Genomic DNA, 13,182 nt, shown 5'->3' on the forward strand with positions numbered 1-13,182 from the left:
ACTTTATCTCTACCTTTTGCAAACTCAAGTGGGCTGACCTCTTTGGATCAGAATGCCTATGACCTTAACTGTCCAGTAAATATTTTCTTGCCCAAAAACTTGATCGCAACATGCAATCACTTATGACAAAGTAAGGTGTCTCGTTGTTAGAAGATGCAAGGTGGGTCATGAATTCATCTTTCGTAAATTGTCCTTATTTAAGGACAATATCAAACCTTGAGAAATTGCGGTGGACTTAATACATAGCTACATTATTTCATTGTCCAGGTAGGGGAAACCTTGGGATGCAGGCAGGGCCAGCCTTCGATTGTCTTTCAAGTGTGAGAGAAGTATAAATGAAAAGGCTGGAGTAAGAGTTTCTCTACGAGAGAAAGGAATAGAAGATGAAGTAGAGATAGTCGTGTTACGAGCATCCAAATTTTGAGCTAATTATCAAAGTGACAAAGGCAATACATCAACATTCACCCTTCCAAATACGAAATAACAGTATTTCAATCAAAACTATAAAGCGAAAACATTACCAACATCACGCATTTGAGAGGTCGCCGCTTTGCTCTTGATTTTTGGACCCCTCTCTCTAATCTTCACAAGCTGTATGAGAATCCAGAAGCAAAAGTAAGCGAAGTTTCAATTGGAAGTTTGAATAGAAGAGCGAATTAAAATGAAGACGAAAAACAAGCAAAAGCTCTGTGGAAATTCCCGGAGTTTGTACCGATACTCTCATTTGACACCTAAACCTCTTCCTCTGCCATCTCTCCAATGATATGGTTAGAGACACTTGCAGAATGCAAAGCTAAGATGCAAGTATTGCATGAAGGTAAGCTTTATGAGGTGACAATTCGGCACGCACTAAATCTCAATTGCATAAATTTGTTGAAATGAGGTTAGCTCATCAACGCCCATGTGATCATCATGAGATTAATCATTCGTAAAGAGATGAAATCTATGCAAATATAGCCAATAACGATAGAAGCCACTGCTGTAGAGAATATGCTAAACATGCAAACCCCACATAAAGAGTCAAGATATTTGTTGAACGCCAAGCTAGAAGAACCAAGAAATAGAAACACACATGCACAACGAGAGAATGCGTCGCATGCACAACTGTAGGAGCCTGCCTCTTCAAAACACGATAGTCTCACCTCCCCGAGTAGCATCCACTCTCACCTCATTCTTTATTTCCGCACAGAGCAAGGCAGATTCCAGCTACAATGCATAAACATGCAACAATTGCAGATGGAGGATCCCAAAACAAGACTGCGGTCGCCGTCGTCCACCAATATAATAAATTGAAATTTGAAAATTCAAAAATCCCTTGACTTTCCTAGGGCGAGCCAAATCATGTGCAACATTCAGTCCCAATAATAACTCCTGCCATTGGCCGTAGAAACTATCTGCATGCTTTAAAAAAAAAAAAACACATCCACCCCACACTCACCAACTCGTGATCGTATCGAGGGGACCCACCTTGGATTGGTGGGCGCAGGGTCCAGAGTTGTGGTGGTCACACCCTCACCCAACCACATGTTAGAGCTGTGGTCACACGCTCATCCAACCGAAAGCCTTCGAGGCACTATTCTGCATTTTTAAGCCAAGTCTTCGCAATAGATTTAACCCTGTCGTTCGCGAGTTCATCTTTCAAGTAGGGTCTCGAAGAATAAAGTTTTCCTTGCTGAGAGAACCCTTGCATCTGTCCTTACTAGATCAATCTGGATTCCTCAGGATGAAGAAGAAGCGAGTTCAGTTCGTTGACATGAGGAAGGGTGACTCTGGACCCGATATAGCAACCGGAACCTTATCGAAAGAGGGATTCGAGGCAAAGGTGAAGGAAGACGGACTTATTTGTCTTGATTTCACTGCTTACGGTGCAATGACAGGGGTATGTGTTGTAGAAGGGGAAGAAGGAAACTTGTGGTGTCCCTCAGTTTATCCTGAGCCGTGTCCAAAGTTTGTTATGGACGATGTGGTGTACATCGACAGCTCCTCCTCCGACGAATACAAGGATTTGGTGAGCACACTTGCATTGCGGGCCAACGAAGAGAATGAGAGGAGAACCAAACTACAAGAAGAGTTGACAAGGGAAGCAATAACAACTAAAACAAAGAATCAGAAGAAGAAGGAGAAACGAAATAAGAAGGAGAAGGAGAGAGAAGGGGAGGGGCATACAAAGCTGCAAGGAGAACACTTGCAAGAAGGACATACACATGATGAAGGGGAAAGGACACATGGAACAAAGTTGCAGGATGAAGAACAGCTGCAAGAAGAAAGACAGCTACATGTTGAAGAAGGGGAAGCGGCACAGGCACAAAGTTGCAGGATGAAGAACAGCTGCAAGAAAAAGACAGGTACATGATCAGGAACATCGAGCAGAAAATTGACAGGTACATGATCCTTAGTACCACTTCTTAGGTAAAATATAAGGAGAGCTTTTTAACGCTGATGTATGACGAGTTGCAGGATCTCAAGGAGGCGTTGCACCAAGTGGAGGAGGCGTTGCACCGAGTTAAAGAGACGAGAAGGATATCCACTCCCCCCTCTCAATGAGTGTGGAATTGAGCATGCGGCCCAAGCCTTGGTCTCTGTTATGAGAAATTAAATCCCAATATCAAAATCTTGCATCCCATCACGGCAAAAGTGCTCCCTTACTCTCCTCTATATAATTGGAGAACCAGAACCTTGCAGCATCATGTGCAAGGCCTAGAATGCAAGCTGAACCCCACATGACTCCAAGCTTGGTGGAGATCAACATTCTTCTCAAACTTTGAACTATTCCGCCATGTTAGGGGACATGCAAATTTCACTTTGGGAAGATAACTTCGATTCGCCAGGCGGGCGGGCTTCTGGAGTTTTTGGCTATGTTGTGGCTTGTTGATAGTGTGATTAATTATTTCTATCGTAAGTGGTGTGTTGCCCTATCACCTAGATTATGTAAGCATTTTTTGCTTAGAAATGCTTAGTTGTGAGAGACTGAAATGAGATCATATAGTCTTTACAAGTAGTTGTAGCTTGAATGAAGAGAATATGGAGTACTTTGTGATTAGCCTTCTCCTTTAGCACTATCTTTAGTGCTAGCCTTTGTCACAGCTGAGTGTGCCCTTTAGCTCAAGAGTGCAGATAGACACTCAGTACGAAGATCTTTGTATAAATGGATGCTCAAGTATGTATCGGTGTGTGGATATGTATGTGTGAGAGCAAATGTTTATACGGGTTAGGCACTGATGCTGTCTAGGGCTGGACGCTGATGACGGCATTGGGATGTCATAGTACCTAGTAGCTAGGCCGTGCTATGCATGATGAAGTTTATGGTTTTCAACCTTGTGACTGTTGTGAAATTGAAACTGCACTATGTGTTTGTGTTTTTTGAGGATGAGTTTGTACATGTTTCTAGATTCATCTAGATATATGTTCCCGGTGTATTAGTGGAAGTGCAAATTTGACCTTGTGAAGTTTTTGTCCATGTTGTGGCTTGCTGATATTGTGCTTAAATCTTCCTATCTTACGCGATGCGTTGCCATATCAGCTTGATTGCTTAGAGGAGAGGCTAAAATGAAATTGTATAGTCTTTATAAGCAGTTGAATGAAATGAATATGGACTACTTTTTTATTAGCCTTCTCCTTTAGTGCTAGCCTATCACGGTTAATTGTGTCCTTACCTTTGGATTGCTGACAGAAACTGAATACAAAGACCTTTTTATAAATGGATGCTCAAGTATCTGTGTGGTTGGATATCTATGTGTGAGACAGATGTTTATACTATGGTTTACACCCACTTTTGGGCATTGATTACATAGATGGGATGTATGGGCATGTCCTTAGATTCATCTACATATATGTTCTCGCTGTATTGGCGGACTTGCAATTTTTACTTTGAGAAGCTTTCGTCCATGTTGCGGCTTGCTGATATTGTGATTAGTTCTTTCTATCTTAAATGGTGCCTAACCATTTTTGCTTAGATGTTTGGGGGAGACTGCAATGGAATCGTATAGCCTTCACAAGCAACTAGTTGTAGCTTGAATGAAGAGAATATGGGCTACTTTTTTATTAGCCTTCCCCTTAGTGCTGGTCACGGCTGAGTGTGTCCTTCACTACCGGAGTGTTGACATAAACTAGTCGGAAGACCTTTGTATAAGTGTGGGTATGTGGGAGAGCATTGTTTATACTATGGTCTACACCCACCATTGGGAGCTGATGATGTCAGTGGGATGTCATAGAACCTGCTATGTGTGATTGAAGTTTATGGTTTTCAGGCTTGTGAGCGAGTGTCATGAGATTGAAACTGCACACTGTGTTGTGTTTTTAGAGGATGAGTTTGGGCATGTTCCTGGATTCATCTAGATATATGTTCCCGCCGTGGCCGGACATACCTTGTGAAGTTTTCATCCATGATGTGGCTTGCTGATATTGCGATAAATTCCTTCTATGTCAAGTGGTGTGTTGCCCTATCAACCAGATTGTCTAAGCATTTTTTGCTTAGAAATGCTTGTTTGGGAGAGACTAAAATGAAATCCTGTAGTCTTTACAAGGAGTTGTAGCTTGAATAAAGAGAATGGGGACTAATTTTTTATCAGGCTTCTCCTTTAGTGCTAGCTTTGTCATGGCTCAGTGTGCTCTGCACCTTCGGAGTGCTGCCAGAAATTCAGTATGAAGACCTTTGTATACATGGATGCTCAGGTATGTGTGGGTGTGTGGATATATATAGTGTGAGAGCAAATGTTTATACTATGGTCTACGTTGGGCGCTGATGCCGTCAGTGGGTACTACTAAGTTTAAAGCTTGCCGAAAAGCCTCAAACTTAGGTCGAGGTAGAGCCTTCATAAAAAGCCTGCTGATAGAGAGTGGCATCACATGTACCGCTGCCATCCTCAGAAGAGAAGTGAAAACCAGGCTCTAATGGTGTGGATATTGACTTGCAGTCCTCAAACTGAAAACACTACAAAAGCTGTCCAATGTACTTGGATTGTGACATCAAAATGCCCCCCTCACTACTAGCAAATTGGATGCCCAGATAGTAGTGCAGAAGACCAAGACCAGACATAGAAAATGTCTGCTGCAAATCAAGTTTAAAATCTGCAATTTGCTGAGCATGTGTCCTAGTCACAAGCATGTCATCCACATAAAATCAGCAAATCTGTCCCATGCTTGCGGATGTAAAGGGTAGCCTCTATAGGGCTGTTCTGAAAGCCAAGTGTGAGCAAATGAGTATGAATCTTGGAATGCCAAGCCCGAGGTGCATGCTTCAATCCATAGAGGGCCTTTTTCAAGCGGTATACCTTGCTTTCATAACTTTCAACCTCAAAGCCAGGAGGTTGGAAAACAGAGACCTCTTCCTGCAAATGCCCATGAAGGAAAGCTGTCTTGATATCAAGCTGATGTATCTTCCAATGAAAGTGGGCAGCAAAGGCAATAACAATGCGAATAGTAGTGATCCTGGAAGTGGGAGCAAAAGTCTCCTCAAAGTCAATGGAATAAGTGGCACCTATGGATAGCCCATAGAATGGCCTACAAGAGGTCCTCTCTAATGCCCTGGTTCACCTTGTGATAGGTGAGCAGGATGGATGGGTCTCAAGGCTATACTAAAACATTGGCAGCCTATTAATATGTAGTCCTAGGCGTGTGAACCATCTGCGTGTCTGGGCATACCAACTCCTCTCATCTGCCTTCGCTTCTAATGTCGTAGATGAGATCAAGGCCAGCCAAGGTAGCGTGTGCCATCCTGATGTAATGGTGTCAAAGTCCCTGACTTTTGTAGGTATGTGACTAGTTGAAGGATGCATCAAACTGTAAAGGGGTAGCTCCAACTGTGCTAGATATCTGTGCAAGAAGTAGAGCCCATAGTCTCTTGACATAGAACCAATTTGCCTCTGATAGATCTACCCAATAGATGGACTGCCATACATTTCAGTTGGGTGGAAAAAAGAGTCGAATAGGAGAGACTTGGGCCTAGGATCCTAAAAATGCGACGAAACGCATGAGTGATTTGTATACATTTAAAATTGTCAACACATACATCATATCTGAATTCTACATGGGGACCAAGTGATACAAATGGGGGTCGGCCAAACCCTAACTCCTACTCACACTATCAAACTCAAACACGGAACTTAGGTCAATTTATTATGAACCCGCCTAATCTAAACAAGTCCCCCGACACATCAATTAGTCTATGGGTCCTGATTTAGCTTCGGCTTCCCAAAGTCGAGCAAGTGCCACATACCCTTTGCTCAATTAGGCCTACATAGCTATAGTCTCATTGTGAAAATTGGGCCCTAAGATTTCAACTTCCATCAAAGGTGAATTGCTCTTGATGGGTAGCTTCCCAAGATGTGTTGAAGCTCAGAACCTTGGTTTTCCCAAGGTTGACTTGTCTCATAGTAGTCAGAAGAGTATCCAAGTGTCATTGGAGACCCTCTCCTGAAGAGGAGAGTAAAATTACATCATTTTCATACAATAGAATCAGTATCAGAGATCTAGCTAAGGGTGAGCTTGCTTCGCCTAGTGTCATGATGAATGACTCAAGCTCTTTAATGTATAGGCCAAACAAGGTCAATGATAAAGGATGATACTATTTGATCCCCATTGTGCCCATGATCTCATTTGTCCATGCAATCATTGTCCTGACTCTACCTGAGACCCACTATTGAGTGCCTAGACTGCCCAAATGATGTCTTGATTGTACCTTAACTTATGTAGTCACTTGGATAGTCGGGTTCATGGCACCATGTCAAAAGCCTTCCGCAAATCCACAAAGCAACAGTGGATCCTCTGCTTTTGTGCCCTGGGCTCCTCAATGACGTCTCTTAAACTAAATATGTGGTTAATTGTCGCGTGGTCTTGCTTAGAAGCCTGCCTGCCCAACAGCTCTAAACTCCTCACACTACCGCAAATTGACTAAAATGAGCGTCAAGTGCTGAGGCATGAATCTTGGGCATTCATAATGGTCCAATGGTTTTTTGGACTCATGGATTGGGACAATAGTGTTAAGGGTCGAAGTATTAAGGGACAATAGTGTTGAGGGTCCAAGTCTGAGGGAAACCGGTGCAAAGCGCTTCATTAAATAGCTTTGCTAAGATTGGCGCTAGGGTAATAAGTTCATATGCAATGCCCTCACGATCTTTGGCTTGGCCGTTGTATACCCTGAGGGTTGCATGTTTGATATCACCCCGATGGTGAGGAGTGAACATAAGGTAGGATAGGCTAGCTATGAAAGGTCTGGTGTGGGCTGGTGAGGGATGCCATGGAGGGTGCATGCACATGTGTGCGAGGTGGTTGGGTCAGTAAGAGGGGATGGGACCTTCCGCTCAAGAAACTCCTGCCAAAATTCTCTTGACTTATTGCTAAATAGAATGTTTAGTAGTTTCTCCTCATTCTTGTTTGGTTTCCGTCGCAATCAAGGATGATGCTTGGCGTCAATGTGGATTTGGTGGTGTGGGGAAAGATTGGAGAGCGGCATCGTGTAGGAAGCGGGTGATGAGGGGGGCTCTATCTTCTGGTAGGAGGATATCATCAATATCAGCAAGCATAGTAGAGAAGCAGGCGGCATAGGCAAGGGCTAATCTGTGGTCAAAGTGGATCTCATGATAGGTGATTTATGTGTTACGGGATGTGCTTTCTATCCGGATTGGGATGAACAATATAAAGAACAAGTAGCTATGGTTGGCTCCTGTTTGTGGGTGGTGGGACAGAGGAATTTGTAATGTGAGAAGCAAAGGCAAGGGATCCCATGAGGTAGCCATCTACACTTGAACCTCCTCCATGTGGAAACAAGTGAGTCCATTAGTAGAGGCCATCTTTCCAGACCATTGTAGATAATCAGGTCGTGCACTATGCCCATATTCATGAAAGATAGTGTAAGATGCTCTCATTTATTGCCATGACTGCAGACCTCCATGTATCAATCATTGGCTTTCAGCATGACTCGATCATATGATCTGACATGATCTAGATGAGGCAGGTATTTCTCTAGTCTCTGCAAAAAATCAGCTCCAGTCACCTCATATGGGCATTCAAGTTCCCAAGAATGGCATCCTTATTATGATTAAAATATCACAATCACAATCACAATCACATGTAGAGCATGGTAGCCTATTGAAGTAGAAGCATTCTTATTTGCAGCATGGACATGGATTCCCCAACAAAATGATAAAACTATCTGCTATAGTTGCATTTACCTTTCTCGATCGTATGAATTATGAGCTTCTCTAGATGTAACAAAATCCACCATTCTTGTTGTTGATCTACTTCTGAAATTTTCCACTGCTTTGGGCTGCAAAACCATGGTCATCCACATTAGAGATATTAGGAAGATTGGAGACTCTTTACTTTTTGTGCAACCACCACCAAACCAGCTCATCAAATGTGCAATGGAGCTCCTCGTAAGGAACAATTAAGAGCTGCAATAAATGTACCTGTGATGGAGCTAAGCTATGGATATCAGGGATCATTCTCTCCAACTTTCAGCCCATTCAATTGATTTCACAAGAGAATTGCACTCTAATTTCTACTTGATCTATGCATGACAAAATTTCCCAAACTTCCATTCCACCTACTCAAGGCTTGATATTTGCCACTTTACCAAAAGTGTAATAAAGGACATAGCTTCAGTATGGGAGTTGGAGATGTGACAGGAGCCTCGGCATTTTCCATGTTGACAATAGTGGTTTTCTTTTGTCATCTCTAGAGATAATGTTCTTGGTGAGAGGCCTGTTGACAACTCGACCAAAGGAGGACTCCCACAGGATACAAAAATCCATAAAGTTCCTCACTCACATAAATAATTTTGCGTTTGATAACCCACATTCTTCTCTAAACACTTGACCAAAGATGAGATAAGAAAAGACATATTAAACTGTGATTGTGAGAGCCGTGCGAGCATCATCAATGTATGATGCAAGATGACTCCATATTACTGCGCACTCACAGTTCTAGTTGAATTTGACATGAGCTCTGAAATATCTTTGCATTTGGATGCATGCCAAGCTGGAAAATATCCCAAAGTGCATAAAAATAGTCCTGAAAGCTGAAACTCAGCTGTCTCATAAATGTATATGCATTTGAATGTCTTGAAGTGTATGCTTCTTGCTCCATATGCATGCAATGAATAAAATTTGCAGAGAAGGCAGTTGAATGTGCTGAAACCTTCAACAAACTACTTTACTTTGCTTGGAACTTTCTTGGCAACTGTTTTCCCACCATACACAGCTGCAATGGCCATCAAAGTTCAAACAACTTCAGATGTTTGTAAAAAACAAATTTACATCTTTGTAATTTGACAGTTCGGAGAGGCATGTCAGCGCACCATGTACATGGGACTAGATGGGTTAAGCTTGCGTTGGTCAAGTCATCTATCACTGCTCCAAAAATGAGGCTATATGGGCAAAAACAAGTTGTGTGGATGCTTCACTTGCGTTGACTGCTCTGAAATGCTGCTCCAATTGTTGTGCTGCATACAACAGTGAACAAACACTATGGTAATATGTGAGACAGAGAGGATGGAAATGATTACTACGATGGAAACAAGGTTCTCTTCTCTGCAACAGGCGTGTACCACCCCGGCAAGGATGTGAACAGGATGCAAGAGGGAGGTCTGATTCCATTTGAAATAAGCAAGACGCAAATGTGCCTGTTCTCCGATGGACCATCTACAGCTGAAACCATTGAAATGTCGAACTTACAGTTTAAAATATTATCTTACCATTTTATTTGTACCTTTATGGAAAGGATGTGTTCCTAGAATTTTTAAGCTGTCCACTGCATCCGTCTGAGCTCCCCTGAAAGAGCAACTAGCTGCTTTTATTTGTGTTAATTAAATATCAAACTACTACTTTAGGAGAAGGAGGTCATGTGTTTCCTTTCTTCTCTTCAGACTCCAGAGAGTCTTCAACAATGTCTTTGAATTCATCAGTGCATATGCCAAACAATTGTGGTGACAAGAGGCATTTTTACTTTTCTCACTCCTGAGTTGGCCTCTCTTTCAACCTAATCTGGCGTTTAGCATTCCCAAACATAAATCTTAGGTCTGATCTCTTATAGTCTACTAGTACCCTATTCTACGTTGCTCTATCATAAAATTATGCATAATAGAGACCCTTTTCTTGCAGCATACTTTTCTCAAACGTAGCTTAATGATCTGTGGTAATGTGTTTCATCTCAAATATTGCCTTCATTTGGCTCTCGTCATGTCCATTTTCTGGCTTCCATCGACAACCGAAAATGGACTTTAGAAATGAAGAAAGAAAGTGATCTCACTCTTTAAAGGCTTTTGGTTATGGTTGCAAGAAAACTAGAGAAATTTCACATTTTTTTAATGTAAGCAAGCAGGGCCGGCAGCGGGTATGAGAGCAAGAGGAAAGATGGGGAAATCTTCCCTGATCCATGTGAGCTAGAAGATATTGTAGATTTGTTTCTTATGACCATTTCTCTTAGCCATTCCAGGCATTTTCAAGACAAGATGCTTCCATGGAACTATGAGAGAAGTTAATGAAAAACACAATTTATTAAGTTTGAAAAATAATAGTTTCGTGCTTGGGATGAATAGTGTTTTCACAAAAGCAAAAAACGCGATAGACATTTCATATTCTGCATCTTCATGTTGAGAGAGTAAAGAAATGGAAGGAGCTGTGTTAATGATGATTTGACATCTCATCTCCAGAGCCAAGCGAGTCTGATGATTTCTGGAGGCTTTGTTGATCAGTGCCAATAGAATAATGGTTTCTACGTATTGTGCTTAGGATTCAAGTAGTGCTGGAACTTGATTGCAAAAGCAGTGTACTTTTGGCAGGTGATTGCGGGAAGAAGTGTTGGCATCATGTCTGTTGAACAAGTGGGTAACTATGGCTTGAGGTGTATTGTATTAGACATTAATATCTTGGCATTTTATGTCCTTTTAACCATCTTGAAATCAGCTACTGTATGTGCTCTTGAGCTGGAGGAGCCTTTGATCATCTTTATTGTTTTTGCCTGGTTCTGCCAGGATCTCTGTTGATGACTTGCACAACACTGGTATCTATCCTTCGGATTATCTGTGCCATCTGGGAGTGAACGAATTTACGTTGATGAGACAGTATCTGAATACCTTAAAGAAACACAACCTGAGCCGATCACCTTCTGCAAGAAAATGAGCTAGTGTCCGATCCCATAGAAAGAATCTGTTAGAAGTTTCACGATATTGAGTTTAAGGCTATCCAAATGATGCAGGGCAGGGAAAAACTGAGGATTTGTGAACCAATGTGTCAATTTTTTAGCAGCGCAGTGACTGAAAGAGTCAATTCTATCTCGTCTGCAAATGGAGGCACTATATTGAAAAGTAAATGGTCGGTAGGTGTCATTGTCGTGTTTAGAGTGCACTTTGAGGTAATTGGTTAAATACTTATGCATATACAATGCATGTAGAAATTCTTACTCTCATTGTGCAAACGAGCTGGCAATGAAAGTTCATAATATTTATTTGGCTATTTCCTTTGTAGACCTCTAAATTTTTTCTTGTAAGAAAGTACCATTATTGTTTATTACTAATATCAAGGTTATTTGCTCCTTTGCTTCAAATATGCTACTGCTGTGCATAAAACATTTCCGATCCTTTTGCCAGCTGTATTTATATTTTCACAATACAAGCTTTTTGTTTTTTCTTCACTGCTCTATACCGTAGTGGTAGGGCTCGTGTGTAGAAGAAAGATCGTGGGTTCAAATCTTTTATTGAGAATAACTGCAGGATTACCAACGTTGAGCCCCCCCCCTTCCTCTCTTCTTTCCAAAAAAAACAAATGTAATGCGAACTCAAAAGTGAAATTAAATGCCTCCAAGCCATAGGTTTGAACGATTAACCAATGTTGTACAAACATAGGTTAATTGGTGTCTATGGGCCACAACAATATGGGGATTAAATGTGAGCCATTCTAGAGGAGATCAAGATGGCATCATAATCAGAGACCATAAAGTCTCACAAGGGGTCACGAAGATGACCATCATTAATTCATTGTTTTGGTCTAACAAGATTCGTTGGAGTCAGAGAGTTCTCTTTCAATGTGGTTTGTGTGTATGCTCCTAACTCCTAGACTCGACAATTGCAATTGGTGTGGTTGCTACCTCATCCATGATCTATAATCTCAGTTTCTTGTCAGTTCCAACTTTACACCCGATGAACACCTTAGTTCTAAATTTTCTTTGCTGATGCTTAGCACCTTCGATGTCCTTTCCAACTTCCCTCTCATCTTCTACAGCTTTTCTACTGTCTTTGTCTTGTCTTTGTCCTTGAAGGCATATAGGTATTTTTTCAAAGAGAAGAGTGATATATTCCATTCAAAACAAATCATACAACAGGTGGGAGAGAAAGTACTCTATCCCTAGCCTCAACAATGTGGCAGAAAAACCATGGTGGACTAAAATGCCACAACATCCCAAAAGGGGTCAAATGAAAAAACAAGGAGCAATCCCATGTCCTCATGAAGGATATAAGTCTCCCACGGGCTGCTAAAGAGGTGCCTGTACACCGCTCCCATTGACTCCTGAGAGTGAAGACAATCTCCGCCCAAATGGAAGCGAGAGTGTCAGCATTAGTGCATAAATGCCCCCCAAGGACAAAAGAACATCGCGAACACCATATCCGCCATAGGGTAATGCTGGAAATGACCTCCCAGGCTGACCCTGTAGCTGAAGTAGGCAGGGAATCTTGAGCTGGTATAGGTATCAAAAGCAAATCCTGTGGCTCCATGATGTTGGCCTTTGTGAGACCTTGTCTCTGGAGACGTTGCATGAAGAAACCGTGGTCTCTTGGCTTTGACTCAAAGAGAGTAAAGGCTCCAGATCCTCTCCCCCAAAGGGCGCTCGGATGTAACATATGAGAACAACTTGAAGATACCTGTCCAGACCACTCTAGAGCTGGGGCAGCTCCATAAACAATGCTTGCTAGATTCCTCTGCAAGCTGACAACGCATACACAAGGAGGGTCTACTGATGCCCCAAAAGTGAGTCTAGTAGCTCAGCAAGAGCTCTGCAATAAGTCCCTGTGCGCGCCAATGCTGGGAGGCAGATGGTAGGTGATGAGAGTCTCTCTGCTGAAGCCTGTAACTTGCCCTCGTCAAGTATTGGAAAAAGGAAAGTGGACGATCGCCTACCACCGGAGCAGGCCATGCCCACTCACCTGGGTCCCAGTCAAGCTCCGCAAGAGGTCAACCCTGAAAAATCCAA

The 13,182-nt window shown here is 42.2% G+C and overlaps 1 protein-coding gene and 1 long non-coding RNA gene across 2 annotated transcripts; both read left to right on the forward strand.

Moving 5' to 3' along the window:
* The first annotated feature begins 1,590 nt into the window (after positions 1-1,590).
* LOC147890231 (uncharacterized) lies at positions 1,591-4,546 on the forward strand. The gene is made up of 2 exons (XM_087390514.1): positions 1,591-2,345; positions 2,458-4,546. The coding sequence occupies exons 1-2, from the start codon at positions 1,724-1,726 to the stop codon at positions 2,505-2,507; spliced, it is 672 nt and encodes a 223-aa protein (XP_087246640.1). The 5' UTR covers positions 1,591-1,723; the 3' UTR covers positions 2,508-4,546.
* Positions 2,295-11,344, forward strand: LOC147890232 (uncharacterized). Its single transcript, XR_015542722.1, has 3 exons — positions 2,295-2,381; positions 10,778-10,839; positions 10,970-11,344. It is a non-coding gene; the product is annotated as an uncharacterized LOC147890232 (long non-coding RNA).
* The last annotated feature ends 1,838 nt before the right edge of the window (positions 11,345-13,182 follow it).

Source organism: Dipteris shenzhenensis, chromosome 19 (assembly GCF_047967505.1).
Source record: "Dipteris shenzhenensis isolate YYH24624 ecotype China chromosome 19, Dip_SZ_1.0, whole genome shotgun sequence".
Lineage (NCBI taxonomy): Eukaryota > Viridiplantae > Streptophyta > Polypodiopsida > Gleicheniales > Dipteridaceae > Dipteris > Dipteris shenzhenensis.

Coding starts and splice junctions, on each gene's coding strand:
- LOC147890231 (XM_087390514.1), top strand. CDS start 1,724: ATGAAGAAGAAGCGAGTTCAGTTCGTTGACATGAGGAAGGGTGACTCT. Junction 2,346..2,457: donor CAGCTGCAAGAAAAAGACAG/GTACATGATCAG, acceptor GACGAGTTGCAG/GATCTCAAGGAGGCGTTGCA.